We start from the raw sequence: 22246 nt of genomic DNA, 5'->3' as shown, positions 1-22246 counted from the left end.
GGAAAAGTGAATACACTGTGACCCAACACCCACCCACCGTGTTCCTTAATTCACCACCGCGAGTACCCAGCCGAGACGCCGTTTTCCCTCTTCCCGCTGCCTGCCGCTGTACTGCCCGACGCCGCTGCCTGCCGCTGTACTGCCGACGCCGCTGCCTGCCGCTGTACTGCCGACGACGCCGCCTGCCGCTGTACTGCCGACGCCGCACCGCAACTTCTCCGTCTACTTAAAAGACATGGCTTCCACGTAAGTACCCTCGCAACCCTATATTCCTTTCTGTCTAACATTGCTCTTTTCATATCCGTGCAGCCGACGTGACTGGCTGGCGGATCCTAACCAAACATCATTTGTGTACCACCCACCAAACGCTGACCAGAATATTAAGTTAAGAAATTAACCTGACCGTTGTCAGTATTGTATTTTTTGTGTGCCTTAATCCCCCAGTTGCGTCAGACGTGACTGGGTCTGATTATTGCAGTAGTAACCGTTGCCATATATATCGTAAAAAACAATATTTTGCGCAAGGGCAAACAGTGTTTTATTATGAAATTAACGTTTATTAAATTATTTTTATGTAATAATTTTCTTAGTTATCTGTTTATTAAGAGGTACTTATGCGCCCTCCCAAGAATTCTTATTGAGGCACGAAGAAAAAAAAAGTGAATAGTGACACTAGTAAAGGGCGGGTGATGGTAGGCCTGAAAACACCAGTAAGAAAATGTAAAATGCAAAAATTCAAATACTGTGTAAGCAAAATTACTTTTCTATTAAATGAGCTCTAAAAAGCAATAGAAAAAGGATATAATCCTGCAAAAATATTATGAATGTAAATTTAAAAAAAAAGTTGTAATGCAATGAAGAGGCGTCATATTGATAACGGTGTTTGGAGTGCAGAAACCAATATAGGCCGTTCGGGTTTTTTTTAACATATAGGAAAACCAATTGTACATTGATTTTTTATGATGGAGAAATAGGACTTTAAGGCTGGAGAAATAGGACCCGCAATATGGAGAAATAGGACCCTTCAAAAAATGTTTGAAGATTGGGTCCTATTCCTCCAGGTCCTATTTCTCCAGGTCCTATTTATAGGTCCTAAATCTTCGGGTCCTATTTCTCCAGGTCCTATTTCTCCGGCTACCGTACCAACCATAAACACCCAAAAATGAGATTGAAGACAAGCAAGTATTTAATACTTCAACAGCGTCTTGCGGTAGGTAAACAAGAATGTCTGTAAAGTTTCACCTACAGCTCCCTCCCCTCTCATTTTCTTCAATGCTCTTTTAAATGAGTCGACAAATCGCTCTGCCTGGCCATTCGATTGCGGGTGAAACGGCGGTGATCTGACATGTTGGATGTTGTGTTTTTCACAAAAATCTTGGAACACTGCAGCCATGAATTGAGTTCCGTTATCCGAAACGAGCATATTTGGGTATCCAAATTGTGGCTTCTGTAGTTGTCGAGGTCATCTCGATGATCTCTGGCCACTTAGAAAAAGCATCAACTACCACTAGGAACATTTTCCCCTCCAATGAGCCAGCAAAATCTATGTGAATTCGTTGCCAGGGGCCCGTAGTTTTAGGCCACGAACTTAACTCGTTTTTAACAGGATTTTTAGCTGACTCCTGACACTTTGTGCATCTTCCCACCAAGTCTACGATGTCTTGATCGATGTTGTGCCAGTACACGTAGCTGCGCGCTAACATTTTCGTGCGAGTGGAACCAGGATGACCTTCGTGTAACATGGTCAACACTCGGTGTTGTAAAACTTGAGGAATCACGATTCTGTGGCCAAAGAATAAACAATTCTTTATTGCCGAAAGTGACTTTCTTCGGTTACGAAATGCAGCTAGCGCAGATCCCGGTTGACCTTCCTGCCAACCTCCTGTGCTCACTCCCTTTATAATTTGGGGTAATACAGGATCATTTTGTGTTTCTTGTGCGATTTCCCGTGCCGTTACAGGTAATGCTCGTAATGCTTCGGCCCATACTGCATTGACGGCTCGTTCAATTTTTGCAATGACCATGTCTTCTGGCTGGGTCCTTTGCTGATCCATAAGACGTGAGAGTGCGTCTACTTGACCAAATTCGGTTGTCTTCTGATATTCAATGGTGAGGTCATAAGTCATCAGGATCAATGCCCATCTTTTCAGGCGATTCGCCGTGTAGATAGTGTAAAGCATCTTCTCTGTGAGAAGATGTACTTTACGGAATTAAGACAAATTGAAATGAATCGAACTCGGAGGCGATTTACCCACACGATGATTTATATTTATCCAAGTAGGGCTAAGCGGTACAGAAGTCAGTTTGGGATAAGACAAAAGGAGTCAGACTAAAGAAAGAGAAGTCGGAGTGTAATATGATACTGTAGTATAAGCTTACCGCGGTGGCTTGAGCGGAGCACGTGGCGAGGATATAAGAGAAGGCGGCGTTAACAGGAGTTCGTCGGCACGTGGGTAAACAATATGGGTGAACCGAACACTCAGACAAGCACGTGACACAGCTCAATTCACTTGCACAAATTTATCAATGGGGAGCACTAGCTGAACTTGAACTCCGCCTGTAAGAGTCAGAGGCTCATCGACAACTGAACTTACTCAGATCTTGGTTCACCACGAAACCTCGCATATTGCACAGCAATTAACAACTGCGCAATTACATGTCGCAACTAATGAAATTTGATATATTAAGTTGATGGTGCAATACAGATCAACGCCTAAGCAGCCAATCACAAATGTTGCTAAGCGGCAAGGTGCCGATGTAATATAATACACTACTGCGCAGTTTATATGGCGTAACACATGAGTCATACATAAAGAATAAACGGGAAGGCATATCAAATAAAAACATTTATTTGCTTCTTTACATCACTCCCGGCGGCGTGAGATTACGTCTCGTAATCAGACTTGATGCATGGGGATGGATTCGGAGGATGTTGAACGTTTATGAGGGCGACGGCATATAACCCAGAAGATCTTGAAGAGACCGCAACAGTAGCAGATGCGTAGGAAGAGTAATACGAGGATGCACATGATGCCGATGAAGAAGTAATTTTTTATTGTTTCCCACCAAGATGTGTAAGCTCCGACACTGGAGGCCGTTATGAAAATATTTGTGGCGCTGGGTTTACCGTGCGACGTAAATTCGGATGATGGATGTTCGTTGATCACGGCTGCTATGTCGGCCATGATGTTCATGTGGTTAAGCATATTGTCGGTGTATGCCGGGTTACTTTGGTGTTCGTAGTCGAAAAATTCGACGTTCTCGTAGCGGAAAGAGTGTGCCAGCGTTTGCTCAGGCAATACAATTGTGGCTTCGAGTTGTTCCCACGTATTATTACGGAAGGCATAGGGTTTGTTATTGAAATTGACAAATCCATTTGTCCAATAACAAGGGGAATATTTTACGAGTTCCCAGCCATCGAGGTTAATCGTATAATTTTGGAATTTTGGTTGCGGTCCGCATGAAGTCAATACAGTCTCAAATGTGACATTTAAGGCCTGACATTGAATTAATACGACCGTCTTCCCGAATGCTTGTAATTTCGTGCACCGGGGTAAGTTTAATTGTGAGGCCGCTAGCCATCCATTATATTGGGCGGTTGTGACGGCCCTTTCATGTTTGGCTTTACGAGCTTCACATTGAAGTAGTTGAACCTGTCGTGCCAATTCATTCTCGTGGTCGGTGAGTTGATCACGGATGTATTGGATATTGGCCGGAATATTTAAGTTTTCGGCGCCGAGTTGCGCTCGGGTCTCCACTGGGGTTGCTTTTTCCATTATGGCTGCCGTCGTGACGAAGAGTTTTGATTGGCCGACGATTTCATATGAAGAAGTTCTATTGGAGCAATTTTGTTGTACTGAAACGCAGCGCAGTACTGGTGTCAGGTGGAAGTCCAATTGGTTTTTGTCATCTTGGAGTCTAAGGAGTGGTTTTTCTCCTGGCAATCGGGTCAGTATACCGATGCCGTCTTCGACGAGTCTGGTAGTTACTTTGGTTTTCTGTGTGTAGGTTTTGTCCCAAATCAGTGTTAAGTGATTGTGGGACAAATTCCCGGACGTAGCAGAAGCAATTCCGATGGGTGTTGAGAAGTCTGCATCCTCCTTTTGCTGGAAAAGTTCGACTTTCTCGAGAACGCAGTTTATGATTGACGAATCGATTGTTTGTAACCAGTATCCAGAGATATCTGGTTCATTGTCGAACACAAATTTTCCGTCGACAAAAGTCATCCGGTTATCATTGCACCTCTTGTTGCCAATCATTTCGTTGCAGTCGGCAGGGGTAGTATCAATTGGGATTTTGTCCGGCACAACTAATAGTTGCCCGAAGAAGGTCATTGTGATGTGTCGGATATTTTTCCAACGGGCACAGATGTAACCCGGGAATTTAGTCGCGGCGCGTTCTTCACTATACACGGCGTATTTCACCTTGGTGGCTTTAATATCGGTGGATGTCGGTTGACAATTCTCATCGGAGAATTGAAGAATTCCCACCTTCACTGGTTCCGCGCAATTGCATACGGTAGTCTCGAAGGCCTGGGAATGTAATCCGTACACGCATAATAGCAGCAGGAATGCAGAGGGGGACATTTCTATATCCGACCGGTACATACAGACAAAAGGAAATATGTGACTTAACAAAAGAAAAATGTCATCGTGTGGGCTTAACTAAGTAACACAAAAAAAACATACAAGAAGAAGTGGGAAAAGTGAAAGTGGGAAATAGCCTACGGCTGTCGAAAGGTCAACGGCTTTTCCCGTCGGCTTTATTAGTAGGCTACGGAAAAGAGAAAGGAAAATGGGCACTAGAATAAAGTTTTGTTTTGAGGGGGAAGGACAACTTGTTTTTTATATTATTTAGTATCGTTGGAAAGAGAAAAAGATGACCATAATTATCGGAAAGGGAAAGTAAGAAAATACAGGACAGTTGATCAGGGAGGACAAGAAAAGAAACGTTTAAAAGTTTGCGACGGGAAGAGATTTTGCCGCGAAGGTCCAAGGTCCAAGAGTAGTATTAGTTCCAGGAAAAGGGAGGCGGCGCTAATACGGTATTCTTGATGTTGGCTATGGCCAAGCTGTAGTGTACGAACGAAAGGGAAAGTGAACAGTATTGCGCGGCATATTGGAATGAGAGTATAAAAGTTACGGCTACGATTTGGACCTATTCGTTGAGAGAATAACGAAAGTGACGTGTAGGAGATAGGAAGGGAAATAGGAAACGAAATTTGACATTGCGGTTCAGAAAATCCGCAAAAAGAATATGATCAAGCTAAATTTTTTTTTCTGAAGCAAAAGATTTTTTGTTATTTATTTTTTTTTCTCTACTCAAAAGGCTCTACTTATCAAAATCTATGTGGACTTATACTATGGGCTGTCAAACAAGGGAATGACTACGGGGCGTAAATTGAGAAAGTTAAAGTGTACGACGTGAAAAAACAAGATACATGTTGTAACAGATAATACGTTCATAGGTTTGACAAACGATTAAGCAACCAATGAGTTTATTTCGATGGATAGCAGCAAGGAGAGTTAAAGCGAATATTGGTATGTGAAATCAAAATAAAGGTAAATATTAAAGTATGGTAAATGTAAACATAAAAATTGAAGGAGAAATATCAGGAATAAACACATAACGAGGAGTGAAAGAGGGTCGAATGAAAAAGCTTCCTCCTTCCTCGATTTCTTCGGTTGTCCTCGTACGACTTAGAAGTATCTCGGCTTCTTTGCGTTGGGGTCCTTCTGTTGATCGTCCGTGCTGGGTCTCTTCTCGGGCAAGTCCCAGTGGCACGATGTCCAACCATAGAGCGGTGGATGGCGCCTTTCGGGGTCCAGGTCGAGGATCGCCTTTAGGGTGAAGACGGCGTCACTCTATTTCTTGTCATACAGGGTGATGAGAAGACGGGCGATCAACTGATTTGTCTTGATTTCCAGCTGCTTCTGCTCCCAGGCTGCATCGAGGTGCCAGTCCGAGGTGCGGGGTCTGCCGCGGCTAAAATCGATGGCATCCTCCATCTCGGACGTCCCCGGCGGGTTACGGGCCGCGGTCTCCTCGTCGTCGATTGGTGAGGGATCTGGCGAATCCGGCGCGTCACGTTCGGCCGTCGAGGCATCTCCGGACGACGTCGTGAGGTCTACCAAGAGGGCCTCCGCGACGGGGAGTGGGATGGATACCATAGGTATCCAGTCGTTGGTCACGGGCTCAGAGATGGATTCAGACTTGTTGTCCATGTTGGCTTCTTAACGCTTCTTTGTACGTGGAGAAATGGCAAACCAGACAGAACAGTTGTCGTCGTTGTTCTCAGAGAGTACAAGAAGTTGTGTCTTCCTTCACTTAACGTACGGTTTATATAGTAATCACTCGGTATTGGTTCGGCAATCGAAACTATGATGTATGATGACGCTACATTTCGTCCCTGTAACGAATCGGTTTTCTCCGATTTCGCTGAGGGCGTCGGGTGACTTCTTGATGCAATAACGCTGCTGTCACATCATCTTGGGCTCTACTTGTTGAAGGTCGGAATCACTATCAGCGTATATAGGAGTATTTTCGGAAAGTGGCATTGGATGCTGAGCATCACTCGTCACATCGCAATTGTCACTCGAGGTTAATCGTCCTTCGAACGACAGATGAGACGGGCCGATCACATTGTCTTCTCGCACAAGTTGATGATTTGCCGAATAAGTGTCTGATATCACTTCTGATACGGCTTCGGACTCGGTGTTTTGTTGCCTTGCGGTTTCGACATCGGGCTCGTGTTCACGCACATTAGTTTGAGTCGCAATAGACTTTCGGAATCGGCTCTCGAATTCCAAAGGGGTCTCAAGTGGCGGACAATGCTCATGTTTCCACAGCATTGTTTCATACAAGGGTTTTAATCTATTTACATGCGTCCGCTGACATATATATGAATTATCAGCAATGTCTACAGTATTATTTGAATAAACGTTTACTATTCTATAAGGCCCTTTATATTTCGAAGTAAATTTCTTGCTATCTCCTTCCTTAACTACTCGAATATCCAATAACACCCGATCGCCTATCACATATCGTTTTTCTTTCGCGCGTTTGTTATATTGTTCCCTTTGGCGCTTTCTAGCTTTTTCGCTTTCCTCTCTAACTCTTTGAAAACTATAACGCAAACGTTCTGTCAGATTCCCAACATAGTCAGAAGAAGATTTGAATGTTTTGGGAGATGCATTAAGAAATTCGTTAATAGGAATATTTGGGTCCCTACCGTGAAGTAAATAATATGGAGTGTCCAATGTCGAAGAGTGGACCGAGCTACGATACGCAAATAAAACATCATCTAATATTTCTTCCCAATTGGCATGCTCGCCGTCTTTTAATTCTTTTCTTAACATAGACGTTAAAGTTCGATTGAACCTTTCCGTCTCCCCATTACTAGCAGGGTTATAAGCGGTGGTTAACCTCTGATTGATCTTCAATTTTTTTACAAAAATAGCGAAATAACTTGGACGTGAAATTTGTCCCACGATCAGAAATAATTGCCTTAGGCATACCATGTCTAACAATAACAGTTTTATATACACATTCTGCTGTTGTCTGAGCAGTTTGATCTTTTAAAGCAACAGCCTCAACCCAACGGCTAAAATAATCTGTAATAACTAAAATGTAACTATTACCATTGGGCGAAACTGGTGTAATAGGACCCAGAAAGTCCATTCCAATTACATCAAAAGGAGCCTTCGCAATTTCGTGCGGATGCAAAAGTGCTCGATAGGGTGAAGCAGTGTTGGCTATGCAAACTTCACAAGCCCGGCAATATTCTTTAACATCGCCTCTCATGTTGGGCCAATAATAATTATTTTTGACTTTCATATAGGTCTTATAAAATGCCAAATGGCCACCCATCGGTGCGTCGTGTAATTCTTTAAGCACTAGGTGGCGTAGGGATAATGGCAAAACTAATTGATGATGGGTGTCGTTCCTTTTATTACTCTGAGATGGCAGTTCCCGTCTATAAAGTATTCTACCCACTCGGGTTTGGACAATTTAAAAATTTCATCCAGCTCTCCTTCTTCTAGATAATTCTTGATGGCTATACATGTTAGATACACAAGGATATGAGAGCGAGGCTTCTGTATTCTTTGCACAGGTACATGAAATATCTAACAATCTCATATCTGCATCAATGTACATACAATATGAAGTATTTGATATTTACCATGTGAGTATTGAGAAAGTGAACTCAGCGTTAGTTCTAGAGAAATAAATCACTTGAGAGATAAAGGGGCAGCCGTCAGACAGAGCGTGATGACGGCGCAGCAGACGATGATTAAGTAGACAGGGGAGGTGTTTAACAGCATCCATGAAGGCTGTGTAGAGAACGGCAGCTTCTCTATTGCATTCAGTGCCATCTGGTGGGCGATGCGTTGTGACGTGGCTGATATTCTTAACACTCCCTCTCAGACATGTAAGAATGGAAGAGAACACAAGAACACAAACTCAAAGTTGAAAAAGACAACAGAGAAGAAAGAAATAATGCAAATAATAGTGAGGTGAGTAGATCTTCTTCTTGATTCTTTGAATTGAATTGATACTGCTTCAGTGATGGTGATAGCATATATAGTTGTACTTCTGTTATATGGATTCTACCACCATCTAAAATAATAAAAAAGAAATTAGTTTAGTTTTGGTGGGACAGGTACAATTCCCATTAATTCCCGTAGTGCCGAAAAACGGGGATTAGGTAGATTCTTAGTCAAGGGATCCGCAAGCTGATCGTTTGTGGATATATACGAGATGTTAATGTCGCCGGTTTCTTGTCGATCGCGAATGAAGTAATATTTTACATCAATGTGTTTGGTCCTTTGGTGGAAAACCGGATTTTTGATGAGTTGGATGGCTGACTGATTGTCACACATTAAGGGGATAGTTTCAATCCATCCAGGTGATATGTCTTCCATCAGGCGTTTGAGCCAGACTGCTTCCTTCGTGGCCTCACAGGCAGCTACAAATTCAGATTCCGTGGAGGACAATGCAACGCAAGATTGGCGACGGCTAGTCCATGCTACTGGTCCGCCGTTAAGAAGAAAAATAAATGCCGTGGTTGATCTTCGGCTTGCCGTATCCCCAGCGAAATCCGAATCAGTGTATCCAATTAAGCGGTCGTTTGTCGGGCCGAAGCGAATTCCATGTTCCTGTGTACCTTTGAGATATGCAAATATTCTCCGAACTGCTGCCCAGTGATGTTGTTGTGGGTTTTCTGAAAATTGTGCCACTTGGCCAACAGCAAATGAGATGTCTGGGCGAGATACTATCGCCAGGTAAATTAGACTCCCGACCGCTTCCCTGTATGGCACGTTGCTTAGAAACTCCTCTCCAACATTTTGAGTCAGGTGGTATCCGGGTTGTGCTGGAATATTTTTAGGATGGCAGTCTGTCATGTGGAAACGATTAAGGATTTTTTTAATGTAATCTGGTTGTGAAATGAATAAGGTTTTGTCTTTTCGGCTTCGATTGATGGACATACCGACAAAGTAGTTAGCGGGAGTGCACCGCATTTCAAAAATCTTGCTTAGGTAATCAATTATTTCAGTTACCAGATTTCGATTGTTGCTGATGACAAGACCATCGTCAACCCAGATGACAACAAAGAGGATTTCATTGTTGTTGCGGCGAGAGTAAAGGCATGGGTCTGCGTTACTAGATTGTAAGCCAAATTTCTTCAAAAATCTATCAAAGTGACGATTCCATATTCTTGAGGCCTGTTTAAGACCGTACAGGCATTTCTGTAGCCGACAAACATAGTTTTCCTGACCGGGGGAAATATATCCTTCGGGTTGTTGAAGATAAATTTCTTCGTCCAGTTCCCCATATAGAAACGCCGTCTTGACATCAAGCTGCGACATATCTAAATCAAGACTGGCGACAAGAGATAAAATTATTCGAAGTGTATCATGTTTTACAACTGGCGAGAATGTTTCTTCAAAGTCGATTCCGGGTCGTTGTGAGAACCCCTTGGCAACTAATCTTGCTTTGTAACGTGGAGGGGAGTCTACGGTGCCCGGTTTCACTTTAAACACCCAGCGTGATTTTATGGCTTTTCGATTCTGTGGGAGTGGAGAGAGATACCATGTCCCGTTGCGTATCAGCGAATCATACTCATCTTGGATAGCCACTTTCCACTGAAGTGCATCATCACATTCCATCGCATCAGAATAGGTAGTTGGCTCGTAAATTTCTGTGCGTTGAGTGACAGTTGACTGCAGAGATTTCCATTGGCGTTTTGGCTCACGCACTCGTAAAGGGTATGGGGAGCAGCGTATAGATGAGGGTACATCATTGTGGGTGTTGGTTTCGGTAAGTATTGTCTCTATGCTTGATGAAGAAGGGTCGGACTCGGCTTCCACTTGGTGTGAGGTGTGCTGTAGATTAGCTGCTGGACTGCCTGAGAGTTCCGGGGTAATAGATGATGATTCTGTTTCGTTCTTGGTTTCTTCTAAAACCTGGGGTATCATGATGACAGGGTTGATTTTCTCTTGGGCTGGTGTTGTAAGGTTGACCGGTCTTGAAAAAAGCTCATCGAAATTGTTAGTTTCTATTTGAGGAGAAAAACGAGATAAAGTGTTAGAGTTTTCATCAAAGATGACGTCCCGACTTATTTTAATTTTTCTACCGACTGGATCCCAAAATCGATATGCCTTTTGGGTGAGTGAGTATCCAACGAAGAAGCACTGGAAGCTTTTGGATTCTAATTTGCGTCTTTCTACTTTTGGAATGTGAATAAAGGCAAGCGATCCAAAGATACGTAGATGAGAGATGTTAGGTTTTTTCCCATGCCAAGCTTGGTAAGGTGTTGTTGAAGACGTACTATTGCTGACACGATTAAGAACATATACAGTACAGGCAATGGCTTCTCCCCACAGTTCCAATGGTAGATGTTTGGCGTGAATTAGAGAGCGCCCACCTTCCATGATCGTGCGGTTAGCTCTTTCCGAGACTCCATTTTGCTCCGGTGAATAGGGTGCTGAGGATTCCATCCTGATGGCTTTGTCTGATAGCCAGGTTTTGAATGAATGACTCATGAATTCGCCACCGTTATCCACTCTCAGTGTGTGTACGAGGCGTCCTGTTTCACTACGAAGAACGCTCACAAAGCTTTTGAAAGATTCGGCTACCTCGGACTTTTGTTTTAGGAAGTAAACGGCTCGCCACCCGCTGAAGTCATCGGTGAACAGCACAAAAAACTTTGCCCCTCCCGGTGTGGATATGTGCATGGGGCCACATACATCGGAATGGACCAGTTGTCCAACTTCATTTGCTCTGCTCCGTCCAACTGGGAATGGTGAACGCTGCATTTTACCAGAAATGCATCCTATGCACGGTTGAGTTGGAGGGGTGGTGTTTTTCGGTAGATGAAGACCGTCGACCAGTTGTTTTGTTGCCATATTAAAAATAGTTTTGTAGCTTACGTGCGCCAGCCTTTGATGCCATATGGTGATCGAGTTTGGTGACGGAGTTGCTAAACAGGCTGACTCCTTCAGGGGCTGATTATCTGATAGCTTTGGAACTATTGAGAGATGATAGAGGCTCTTCCCGATTCGTTCGCCTATCATGATGATGGCTAAATTTTTCTCAAAAGTTACTTTGGTTTCAACAAAGTGGACCGACAGACCTACGTCGGTAACTGCAGCAATAGAAATGAGATTGGTACCTAGACGTGGTACATAGAGGACTTTGGCAATGTTGATTACTCGTTGTGTGTCACCAGTCGTTACGATGAATTCAATATTTCCATATCCCCGTACAAGCAGACGGGAAGAGCCAATTCCATTAACAGTCCACGTGTCGGATAAGATTGGAGTGAAATTGCAGAAAAGGGAGCGTTGGTCGGTCATATGCTGTGTGCATCCTGAATCTGCAAACCAATCTTTAACACTTCGTTCAGTGAAACATGAAGAAGATAGATACGCCTCATCTTCGAGATGCTGTTCGTGGTGCTTTTACTATTCCTTCTTCTTGGTTTGTAACGGCAGGGGTAGCAGTGAAGTTATTCTTGTTTCTTAATGCTTCTCGTTCGTCTCTGATTCTTTTTCGACAAATTTCAAGTGTGTGTCCAGCGATGTTGCAGCGACGATAAGTGCAGAATCTGTAAAGTTGTTGTCTGCTATGAGAACGGTTGCCCGAACTGCCACGCCTTCCACGTTCACGATCACGTGTTACATATGAGGAGTTGGGAACTTGTGAGTGAGATGGGAAGTGATGTGCGAAGAAAGCAGCATCTTGGGCGTCCGGACGACCGGTGCTCCATCGTTTGGCCATTTCTTCCTCTTTTAGTAGCCGAGATGTAAGTAAGGCCATTGTTCTATCTGTAAATGGGACGCTGTCCCAAGCCGTAATGAAACTCCGATAGCTGGGTGGCAACGTACAGATTATTTTGGTTATAATAGAAATACTATCGATTTCTGCTCCGATGTCTGTGAGTTGAGTGGCCATTGTTTCTATTTCTGTGATGTGTGCCATAATATCATGGTCGGGGTTGTAGCGGTATTCGAAAAATCTTGCTTGTAGGACGTAACGATTCTCGACAGCATTCCTGAGGTATTGAGCCGATAGACGAACCCACATCTCGTTGGCTGTGTTACAATTGATCAGAGATCTCTGTTGTTGGCTCTCAATAGTGGATATTAGATATCCACGGGCAAGTGTATCTTTGGTATGCCATTCTGATATAGCAGCAGCATTAGTAACAGTTCCATCTGATGTTGTCTACAAATCGATTGGAAACAATAAGATCATCTGTTGGAATGTGTAATTGTGTTACAATGTACCTCAACAGGGACGGTTTCTTCTCCAGTTACAACTTTGACCAGCTCGTGTTGTTGGAGTAGGATCCAGAGCCCAAGTTTCCATAGTGGGAAATTTTGCCCATTAAATTTGGCAATATGGTTGACATCTCGCATAGAATTCATCTTGAGTATAACTGGTTGAAGGTACTGGGCCCATAACCTGTTAGATACACAAGGATATGAGAGCGAGGCTTCTGTATTCTTTGCACAGGTACATGAAATATCTAACAATCTCATATCTGCATCAATGTACATACAATATGAAGTATTTGATATTTACCATGTGAGTATTGAGAAAGTGAACTCAGCGTTAGTTCTAGAGAAATAAATCACTTGAGAGATAAAGGGGCAGCCGTCAGACAGAGCGTGATGACGGCGCAGCAGACGATGATTAAGTAGACAGGGGAGGTGTTTAACAGCATCCATGAAGGCTGTGTAGAGAACGGCAGCTTCTCTATTGCATTCAGTGCCATCTGGTGGGCGATGCGTTGTGACGTGGCTGATATTCTTAACAATACAGAGGTCGTCCTCTTGTTGTTTTTCGCAGATCAATTTAATATCCTTCCCAGCTTGAATGCTAGCTATTTTTAATCTAGACAAACAGTCCGCGTTCTGGTGAACATGGCCTGGCCTATATTTTAATTCATAATTTGTTGCAGCCAATAAAATGGCCCACCTCCCTAACCTTCCATTATTATCCTTCTGATTTTTAAGCCACTGCAAAGGACGATGGTCACTAATTATCTCAAAGGGTTTATCCAAGAGATAGTGACGGAAATGTTTAATGGCATCCACGACTGCCAGAGCTTCTTTTTCGGTTGTACTATACTTCATTTCCGCCTTGGTTAACTGCCTACTGGAGTACGCTATCGGGTGCTCTTGACCGTTTTGCATTTGAGATAAGACGGCCCCAATACCATAGTCGCATGCGTCAGTGAAAAGAATAAATTTTTCATTAAAATTTGGATATGCGAGAACCGGCGGTGTAACCAGGGATGTCCGCAACTTTACAAACGCGACTTGTTCTTCGTCCCCCCAGGTAAAAGGTCTTTTACTAAGGTCTTTGTGAGTTAACCTAGTCAGAGGTTTTGCCATTGAACCAAAGTTGGGAATAAATCTCCTATAATAACCTGCTAAGCCGAGAAATGACCTCACCTCATCGGCAGAAGTAGGCGTTTTGTAATTTAATATTTTGTCGATTTTTCCAGGATCAGGTTTAATTCCCTCAGTCGAAATGACGTGGCCCAAATAATTTACAGAACGTTTAACGAATTGACATTTCTTAAGCTTTAATTTCAAATTGGCATTTTTCAATAAAGTGAAAATTTCGCGAATATCTGTTAAATGATTATCAAAGGTATCCGAAAATATTATGACGTCATCCAAATAAACTAACGCTTTATGTCCCAAAACGTCTTTCAGTACATAATTCATTAATCTTTGAAATGTGGCAGGTGCATTGCACAAGCCAAACGCCATCCTTTTAAACTCGTAAAGATTGTTTTCTACTACAAAAGCGGTTTTTTCAATGTCTGGTTCATTCACTTGAATTTGCCAGTAGCCGGAGGCCAAATCGAGGGTCGTAAAAAATTTCTTCCCATATAATTTATCTAACGTCTCATCAATCCTTGGCATAGGGAATGAATCTTTTTTTGTAATGCTATTTAATTTCCGATAATCAACGCAAAACCTCACGTCTCCGCCTTTCTTCTCAACCAAAACCACAGGTGACGCCCATGGAGAATGAGAATATTGTATTACATTTGCGTCCATCATTTCCTGCACTTTATCCTCCAGTATCTTTCTTTGGTGGTTCGTAACTCGATAGGGTCGTTGCCGGATAGGGCCTCTTCCTTGGGTATCGATCGTATGCTTAATGAGATTAGTGCTCCCTAATTCCGAGTCTTTTGTTACGAACAAGTCATGAAAGTCATTTAATAAACTTGAGAGCGGAGCTTGAAATTCAGCGTCGACTTCCGAAATTAAAGCTAGCTCCCGTTTTTGTGTAGGCTTTCCCTCTGGTTGACGTAAGGCAATCTTACCAATTACGTTATGAATTACTTCGATTTGGCCTAAGGTTGTATTCCTAGGAAGTATGACTTGACTTAACGAATGATTTTCGACCATAATTTGATATTTCCCATCTCCCGATACAGTTCCAACAAATTCTTCAATAAAAATACCGGCCGGCAAATCCTCTGCTGGGGTAAAGATAAATGTGCTATTAGGGGGGACATACGGAAATGAACCTGTCATTTGCGCTGCGATTACGAGCGCCGTCTGACGAAATAGCGTCGTGTTTTTGACCGTCGTAATTGCCATGTCTGGTGCCCTAGAGATGGCTGATCCCTGCTCATCCCTGGCTAAGTAAATACGTTTGGCTTCTCCGTCAAGCCGAAACCCGTGTTTCTGGATTGCATCCCATCCAAGGATACAGTCTTCAGAAACACCATTTGTAACAATGAACTCTTGCCGTAAAACGGACTCTCCGTAACGTACGGGCAATGTAACTTTACCCAGCGTATGCAACTTGTTATCTCCCACATCGTATAAATCGAAATCAAGCTGACTGCAGGTTACTTGATTTCTCGAGGGAAGCTTTTGAAATATCTTCTCGTGAATTATGCTTCTAGACGCGCCTGTGTCAAATAATGCCTGTAAAGGGATCTGAAAAATTTGTAATGGAATTCTGGGGGTCGATTCGTTTATTATTGTTGTTAATTTCGCAACTTGTCGGGATTTCAACTGAGGTACCCTATCAACTGACCCGAAGTTACAGTTGATACTTATTGGTTTCCCTGATGTTGAGGGGGACCCGGAATATTAGGCCTACTGGCCCTATACTTGGGACAATTGTTCGATTTATGGCCGATCTCACGGCAAGAATAGCAAATTGGGGGCTGTGCTTGTTCCAACATATACCGTTGAAATTTACGGCACTCCGATTGTGTGTGACCCCGAAACCCACAATAGTTGCAAGTTATTGCATTCTCAGTAGGCCCATTGTTCGGATTATGACTAGATCTTGGCGAAGATGGCATATAATTTGTAGGCCTATTTTGGTTCTTATCTCCTTGATACGGGTGGGTGTTACTATTGGGGAAAGGTGGAGGGTTTGTCTTCCAGTTTCTTTCCCGATTGCCGTTGCCTGTTTGAAATGAGACCCTTTTTTTATATGGGGCACCCGCCGAAGAAGAAACATTATCCTTCTTATTAATTTGGAGTTGTTTGACCGCCTGACTGAGCTCGCGCAGCGCATCTTTAATTTCACCCTTCTCCGATTTCGGAGTGTCTACGATCTTGTTCCCTTGACGTATATTTGCGACGGCCTGATTGACTATTGCTTTCTAATCGATTAACATCTGCTTAATCTCATGCAATTCAGTATTTTCTGCACCTTTCGACTCGTCGATCGCCCTAACAAACTCATGTTTTTCACGGTCAGATTCGAGTGCTTCCAAGCGAACAGCATAAACGCGTGTCGCTGCAACCAGTGCGTTAAAGTCGCCAAATTCTTTGTACTTAACTTTCGCCTGTAACTTGGAATCCAAACCTTCGATAAATTTCTGCATGAGAATAATTGAAGAGGAACGCTCGATATGGCCTACAGGATACGCTTTTTTAAAGATTTCCTGAAGACGATGAGCATAATCAATTATTTTTTCTCCCGGTTTCCGTTTAGCCTTATTAAATTTCTTAATATACAAGTCAACGTTTTCGTCCCCGTGAAAGTGATCAAGTAAAGCTTCTTTAATAGACGTATAGTCATGAGGATGATCTTTGACAATATTTTGCACTACGGAAAAAGCCTTATCAGTCATTTTTGCTCGCAACATCTGAATAACCTTCTCCTCTGACCATCCTGACCCCTCAACTACGCTTTCAAAGGATTCGATCCAGGAATCAAAACGAGAAATTGGACTCCCTGAAAAAGAAGGAAGCAGTTGTAAGCGCGCGAAGGTATGTTGGGTAGTCTGAAGATCGTTCAAGTCGTTGACCGTGGCTGCCCGTGATGGGGATGAAGAACTAGCCATGTTTGGATTAAATGAAGGGAAATTTATTGTTCTTCGTTGTGGATTCGGAGGGAGTTCTGGAATGCCACTCGAAATTGCCTGATGCCCTCTGGTATCTCTTCCGGTCGGCTGGAGGGTTGGATGTGAAGAACGATTCGATTGATTGATCGTCTGCAACGTTGGCGTCTGCTGTGTGTCCGCCGTTCTTGCGAGGTTGTTTCCGACAGCGGCGATGTGTGTTGGGCCAGTGTGGCTTGTAGTTGGGTAATGTTCGTTTGTATGCACAACAGCGCTTGTTTCAATCGTATTTCCGTTTGCGTGATTAGTGGTTTGATGTTGTTGGCCTCCTGTGCGTTGACTGGGTTGTTGGCTTCCGGAAAATTGTTCAGTTTGTCCAAGAGAAGTTGAATTTCTGGTTGCAGCACCTCCAAATTGTTGATTAAGTTTAGTTTTTCCAGGTACGACGCTAGGTTGTTCACTTCCTTCAAGAATGCTCGTTGTGATGCCAGTAAGATTTCTTCCAGATGAATTGATATGTCGCTCACTACGGTGATTATCTCCACGTATCTGCCGTCCTCGTCGGTGGTTTCGATATCTTTTCTCGGAACGAACCCGAAAATTCTTCCCGCTCTCGTTGGTGTGATCTTTTGCAGATCGATGAGATTGTAGATTTGACCGTGTAGACAAGTCAAAACCTGTCTCGCGTGCCGGGTGAAAATCCCCTTGAGCTCCGTCACAACCTCCCCTGTCTGCTTCTTCGTCTTCTTCGGTATCGGTCCACTGACTTTCACTTCCAGAATGGATGTCAGGTACTTCAGGAGAATCCTCGGTTGTTTCCAATTCGTCTGCGTTGGCTGTTCCACGTGGTAATTCCTCTGGACGTCGAGCATCAACTGGACAAGGTGATCCCAGATTTTCGGGTCGCTTGACTGAAAATCCTTCTCCCTCTCCTTGAGGCTTTGGAGGGTTAGTAATAGGAACGGCAGCTGGCTTTTCGGTGACTGAAAGATGTTGTTTTCGTTCTTTTTGACTTCTTGCATAAGATGCTTGAGACTCACGTTGAGCTGTTCTTCCATTGGCTGCTCTCTTTTCCGAAAAGAAATTCGAAACAGCGATCGAGAAAGATTTGGTGGGAGAAGTTTGCTGGGAAACGGACCTTCGTTTTGGCGAAAGATGTCCTACAATTCTGTCTAAAAGGGAGGGTGACTTCGTAATAGTCGAGGTTTTCTCTGTGCGCTGGACCTGAGGTTTGCGAGCGTTCGAAATGTCTAGACCAGGTACCGACTCGTATGCGGAATTTGATCTTAACTTCCTCTTCTGAGAGCTATCAGGAATCGCTCTTGGTTTTAAAACAGGGGAAGCGGACTTTTTGATAGCGTTTGTTTTCCTATCGGAAGTCTTACACCCCGTAAACTTATCAGTAACGGCAGAATTAGCAGTGGGTAATGCTTCAAAATTTATAGCTCTCGCTACAGATTCGTCAATAGGTATAGTAGGCTCAACAGAAATGTTAGTAGCGGCAACAGGCGTACGAGAAAGTTTAGGCCTACCGTGGAAAATATTATCAGTCATTGTGGGTGAGTCCGAGAAATCGCTGCCACCATTATGTAAAGCATCTTCTCTGTGAGAAGATGTACTTTACGGAATTAAGACAAATTGAAATGAATCGAACTCGGAGGCGATTTACCCACACGATGATTTATATTTATCCAAGTAGGGCTAAGCGGTACAGAAGTCAGTTTGGGATAAGACAAAAGGAGTCAGACTAAAGAAAGAGAAGTCGGAGTGTAATATGATACTGTAGTATAAGCTTACCGCGGTGGCTTGAGCGGAGCACGGGCGAGGATATAAGAGAAGGCGGCGTTAACAGGAGTTCGTCGGCACGTGGGTAAACAATATGGGTGAACCGAACACTCAGACAAGCACGTGACACAGCTCAATTCACTTGCACAAATTTATCAATGGGGAGCACTAGCTGAACTTGAACTCCGCCTGTAAGAGTCAGAGGCTCATCGACAACTGAACTTACTCAGATCTTGGTTCACCACGAAACCTCGCATATTGCACAGCAATTAACAACTGCGCAATTACATGTCGCAACTAATGAAATTTGATATATTAAGTTGATGGTGCAATACAGATCAACGCCTAAGCAGCCAATCACAAATGTTGCTAAGCGGCAAGGTGCCGATGTAATATAATACACTACTGCGCAGTTTATATGGCGTAACACATGAGTCATACATAAAGAATAAACGGGAAGGCATATCAAATAAAAACATTTATTTGCTTCTTTACAATAGGTATTCCTTTCTTACTTCCAAATATAGACAACAGGGGTTTGTGGTCTGTCTGGAGTGTAAACTTCCGACCATGAATATATCGATGAAATTTTCGCACGCCAAAAACAAGGGCCAGACCTTCTTTTTCTATTTGACCGTAGTTTTTCTCTACTGCGGTAAGAGCGCGACTTGCATGCGCTATGGCCTTTTGTTTTCCGTCAGCGAAACGATGAAGAATTACTGCACCGATACCGTAATCTGAAGCATCTGCTGCGACTATAACATCCAACTTCGGATTGAAATGCGTCAAAAGTAAATCTGACGACAAAATTTCGCTCGCTCGAACGATTTTTTGACACTGTGGTGTCCAGACAAATTTTGCATCTTTCTTTAATAGTGCATCCAGTGGGGCTCTAATTTCTCTCATTCCCGATACGAACGCTCCATAATAATTGATCATTCCAAGAAAAGACCTCACTTGATTTATGTCTTGCGGTGGCGGCATTTTTTCGATAGCTTCAACCTTCGTAGAATCCGGACGTCTTCCATCTTTATCGATGACGAACCCCAGGTATTTAATTTTCGGCATCATGAAGATGCATTTATCCAGACGTACTCTGAATCCAAACTTCTGTAGCCGTTCAAATACCAATTCCAGATTGTGAATCAATTCATCTTGCGTCCGGCCCTTAACGATTAGGTCGTCCAAGAAGGCAGCAACATCCTCCAGGTCCGCAATAGTTGCGTCCATCACTTTCTGAAAAATGCCGGGTGCTGATTTTACTCCAAAGGCTAACCGCTTGAAACGATATAAACCGCGATGCGTGTTAATTGTTAGGAGCTCTTGAGATTCTTCGTCGACCATTAGCTGATTGTAGGCATCCGAAAAGTCGATATGGGCGAACCACTCCCCACCGTTCAGTCTTGCGAAAATTTCTTCTGCTGTCGGTAGTGGGTGTTGGTGTAGCTGAAGTTGGTCGTTCAGACCTGTTGAGAAATCAGCACAGAGTCTGATCTTTCCATTCGCTTTTTGTGCTACTACCACTGGTGCTGCCCAATCACTATAATCCACCGGGTAAATTACTCCTTCCTTCACTAAACGATCTATCTCACTATCTACTTTTGATAGAGTGGCAAAAGGCACTGGTTTTTTATTTCTGAAAATGGGTTGAGCGTCAGATTTCAATACCAACTTGGCTTCCATTTTTGTACATCGGCCTAAACCTGATTTAAAGACTTCTTTATACCTTTTCCGTAGGTGGTTTACTACCTCCTCATGGGTATAGTTCCGTACCACTTTACAGCAAATCGTCTTAAACGTGTCTCGAAAGGGTGGTAATTGTTCAATCCAGTCAATTCCCATTAGCTGAATGTTATCTGTGACATAACAGAATCCGTGTCCCGTGAAACTTTCCACTGAAAATTCCGTTGCGAATCGGCCGTACGTTTTTAAAGGCACTCCTGATACGTTCCGAACGTCGTCTTGAGTCTCTTGCAAATCTGGTTTTCCGAGTTTCCTCCAGGATTCACCGTTAATCATAGTTATGTCCGATCCAGTGTCGATTTGGATTCTAATCGGCACCTGTTCAATTAATAGCTGGACATATTTGCGCCCGTTTAAGTTCTTAGAACCCGTAACCGCATTGGTTTGTTTTCTATTGGTGTTAAAATGAACCTTATGTTGAAACTTTTTGCCCTTCGTTGGCTTAGTAGTTTCGGGGCAATCTCGTGCAAAATGTTCCCCGCCGCAGACAAAGCATTCCCCCGCTTTCTTCTTTTAAAATTGGGTCTCATTCTTTGGACCTCTTTGGAACGACGTTTTTGGTTTTTGGTTTTTCTTTATGGCTTGGACCTGCGATGTTGATTGTTCGATCAGCTTCGCGTCTTTTTTTAACCCCAAATCAGTTCACATTCCGCCACTAATTCGTCTAGTGTCACTCTATCTGTTTGTTCCAGTTTCCGTAAAAGACGTGTTCTCATCTCTGCGTCTTCTGGAGATTGGAGACCCGAAACAAAGACTAAACACTTAAAGTCATCGTCTGACATCTGATTCAATTGGGCCCTTTCGCACTTGCGATTTACCAGTGTAGAAAATGTAGCGTAATCTTGCGTGGTCGGTTTGATTAGGTCTACTTTGAAACAGTCGTACCTTTTTCTGAACGTAGTCATTTTCTGTCCAAACATCTTTTCCAGGATCTCGACTGCCTCTTTTAAATTCTGCTGGCTTTTTTGGTAAGATTTTATCTACCAATCGCCCGTAACAGGCTGCATCGAGCTTTGTTATCAAAAATCTAGACTGAGCTTCCTGCTTCAGTTTCGAACCCTCTTGCGACATCACGTCTTCGAAACGCTGGTACCACACATCGAATGTGCAACCATTTTCAGGTTCGAACGTGAATTCCGGAATTCGCTTTGATAACGCCGATAAAATCAAATCCGATGCAGTTTCGGTTTCATCCTCCATCTTCGTATGAAGCTGGCTCAGACTTCTCAATAGAAGCTCTTCTCTCCTAGCCGAATCTGCTCTTGCTTCTTCCAACAACTTATGTTGTTGTTCTGCAAAGAGTTGCTGCTGAGCTAGTAAAAACTGCGATAAATCCTCTTTTGAAAGCGCCATCACTATTTTCTTCACTCGTCAGTTTCACTTGTAACTACGCTAGTTGAGTACACCTCGTCGCCAAATGTTGTGACCGTGGTTAAAGGACTTTTATTTCACTGACACAAATGAATAATTAGACTTACAAACACTTCGAGAAGATCTAAGTTACTAACTGACTCCGGGCTTGGACTATGGGGTTTTTTATAGATATCGGAGGCAACGTATTAGTTACGTCCCCCAAGAGTCGTCGCCTCGATTTTCCCATTAAGTCTTATTGCCACATGCAATAAACTGTAATTCTATTCCCCAGTGACTAACATTAGTTCTAGGGATTCCAACGCCCCAACACTTTTAATCCAATTGGGGTCGACGTGAACGCAAGGGACAAAGCTGGGCGGAATGCGCTTCTTCACTTGTGCTCTAACAATTCAAGGTCAAGTTTAATCGACGCAATTAAACTGCTAATCCACCTAGGAATTGACGTGAACGCAAAAGACAACAAGGAACGGAATGCACTCCATTATTTATGTCGAAACAGTTCAA

The 22246-nt window shown here is 43.3% G+C and overlaps 1 protein-coding gene across 1 annotated transcript in view; it reads right to left on the bottom strand.

The window, feature by feature from the left end:
* The window catches only part of LOC130695268 (uncharacterized protein K02A2.6-like), a 33158-nt gene extending 11437 nt beyond the window's left edge, over positions 1-21721 (bottom strand). Inside the window, 4 exon segments of the mRNA XM_057518386.1 lie at positions 1210-1442; positions 1444-2180; positions 19121-20701; positions 21254-21721. Coding sequence (XP_057374369.1) covers positions 1210-1442; positions 1444-2180; positions 19121-20701; positions 21254-21721 — 3019 coding nt within the window.
* Positions 21722-22246: the final 525 nt, after the last annotated feature.

Source organism: Daphnia carinata, chromosome 4 (genome assembly GCF_022539665.2).
Source record: "Daphnia carinata strain CSIRO-1 chromosome 4, CSIRO_AGI_Dcar_HiC_V3, whole genome shotgun sequence".
Taxonomy (NCBI): Eukaryota; Metazoa; Arthropoda; class Branchiopoda; order Diplostraca; family Daphniidae; genus Daphnia; species Daphnia carinata.
This window is presented reverse-complemented; position numbering and strand designations above follow the sequence as displayed.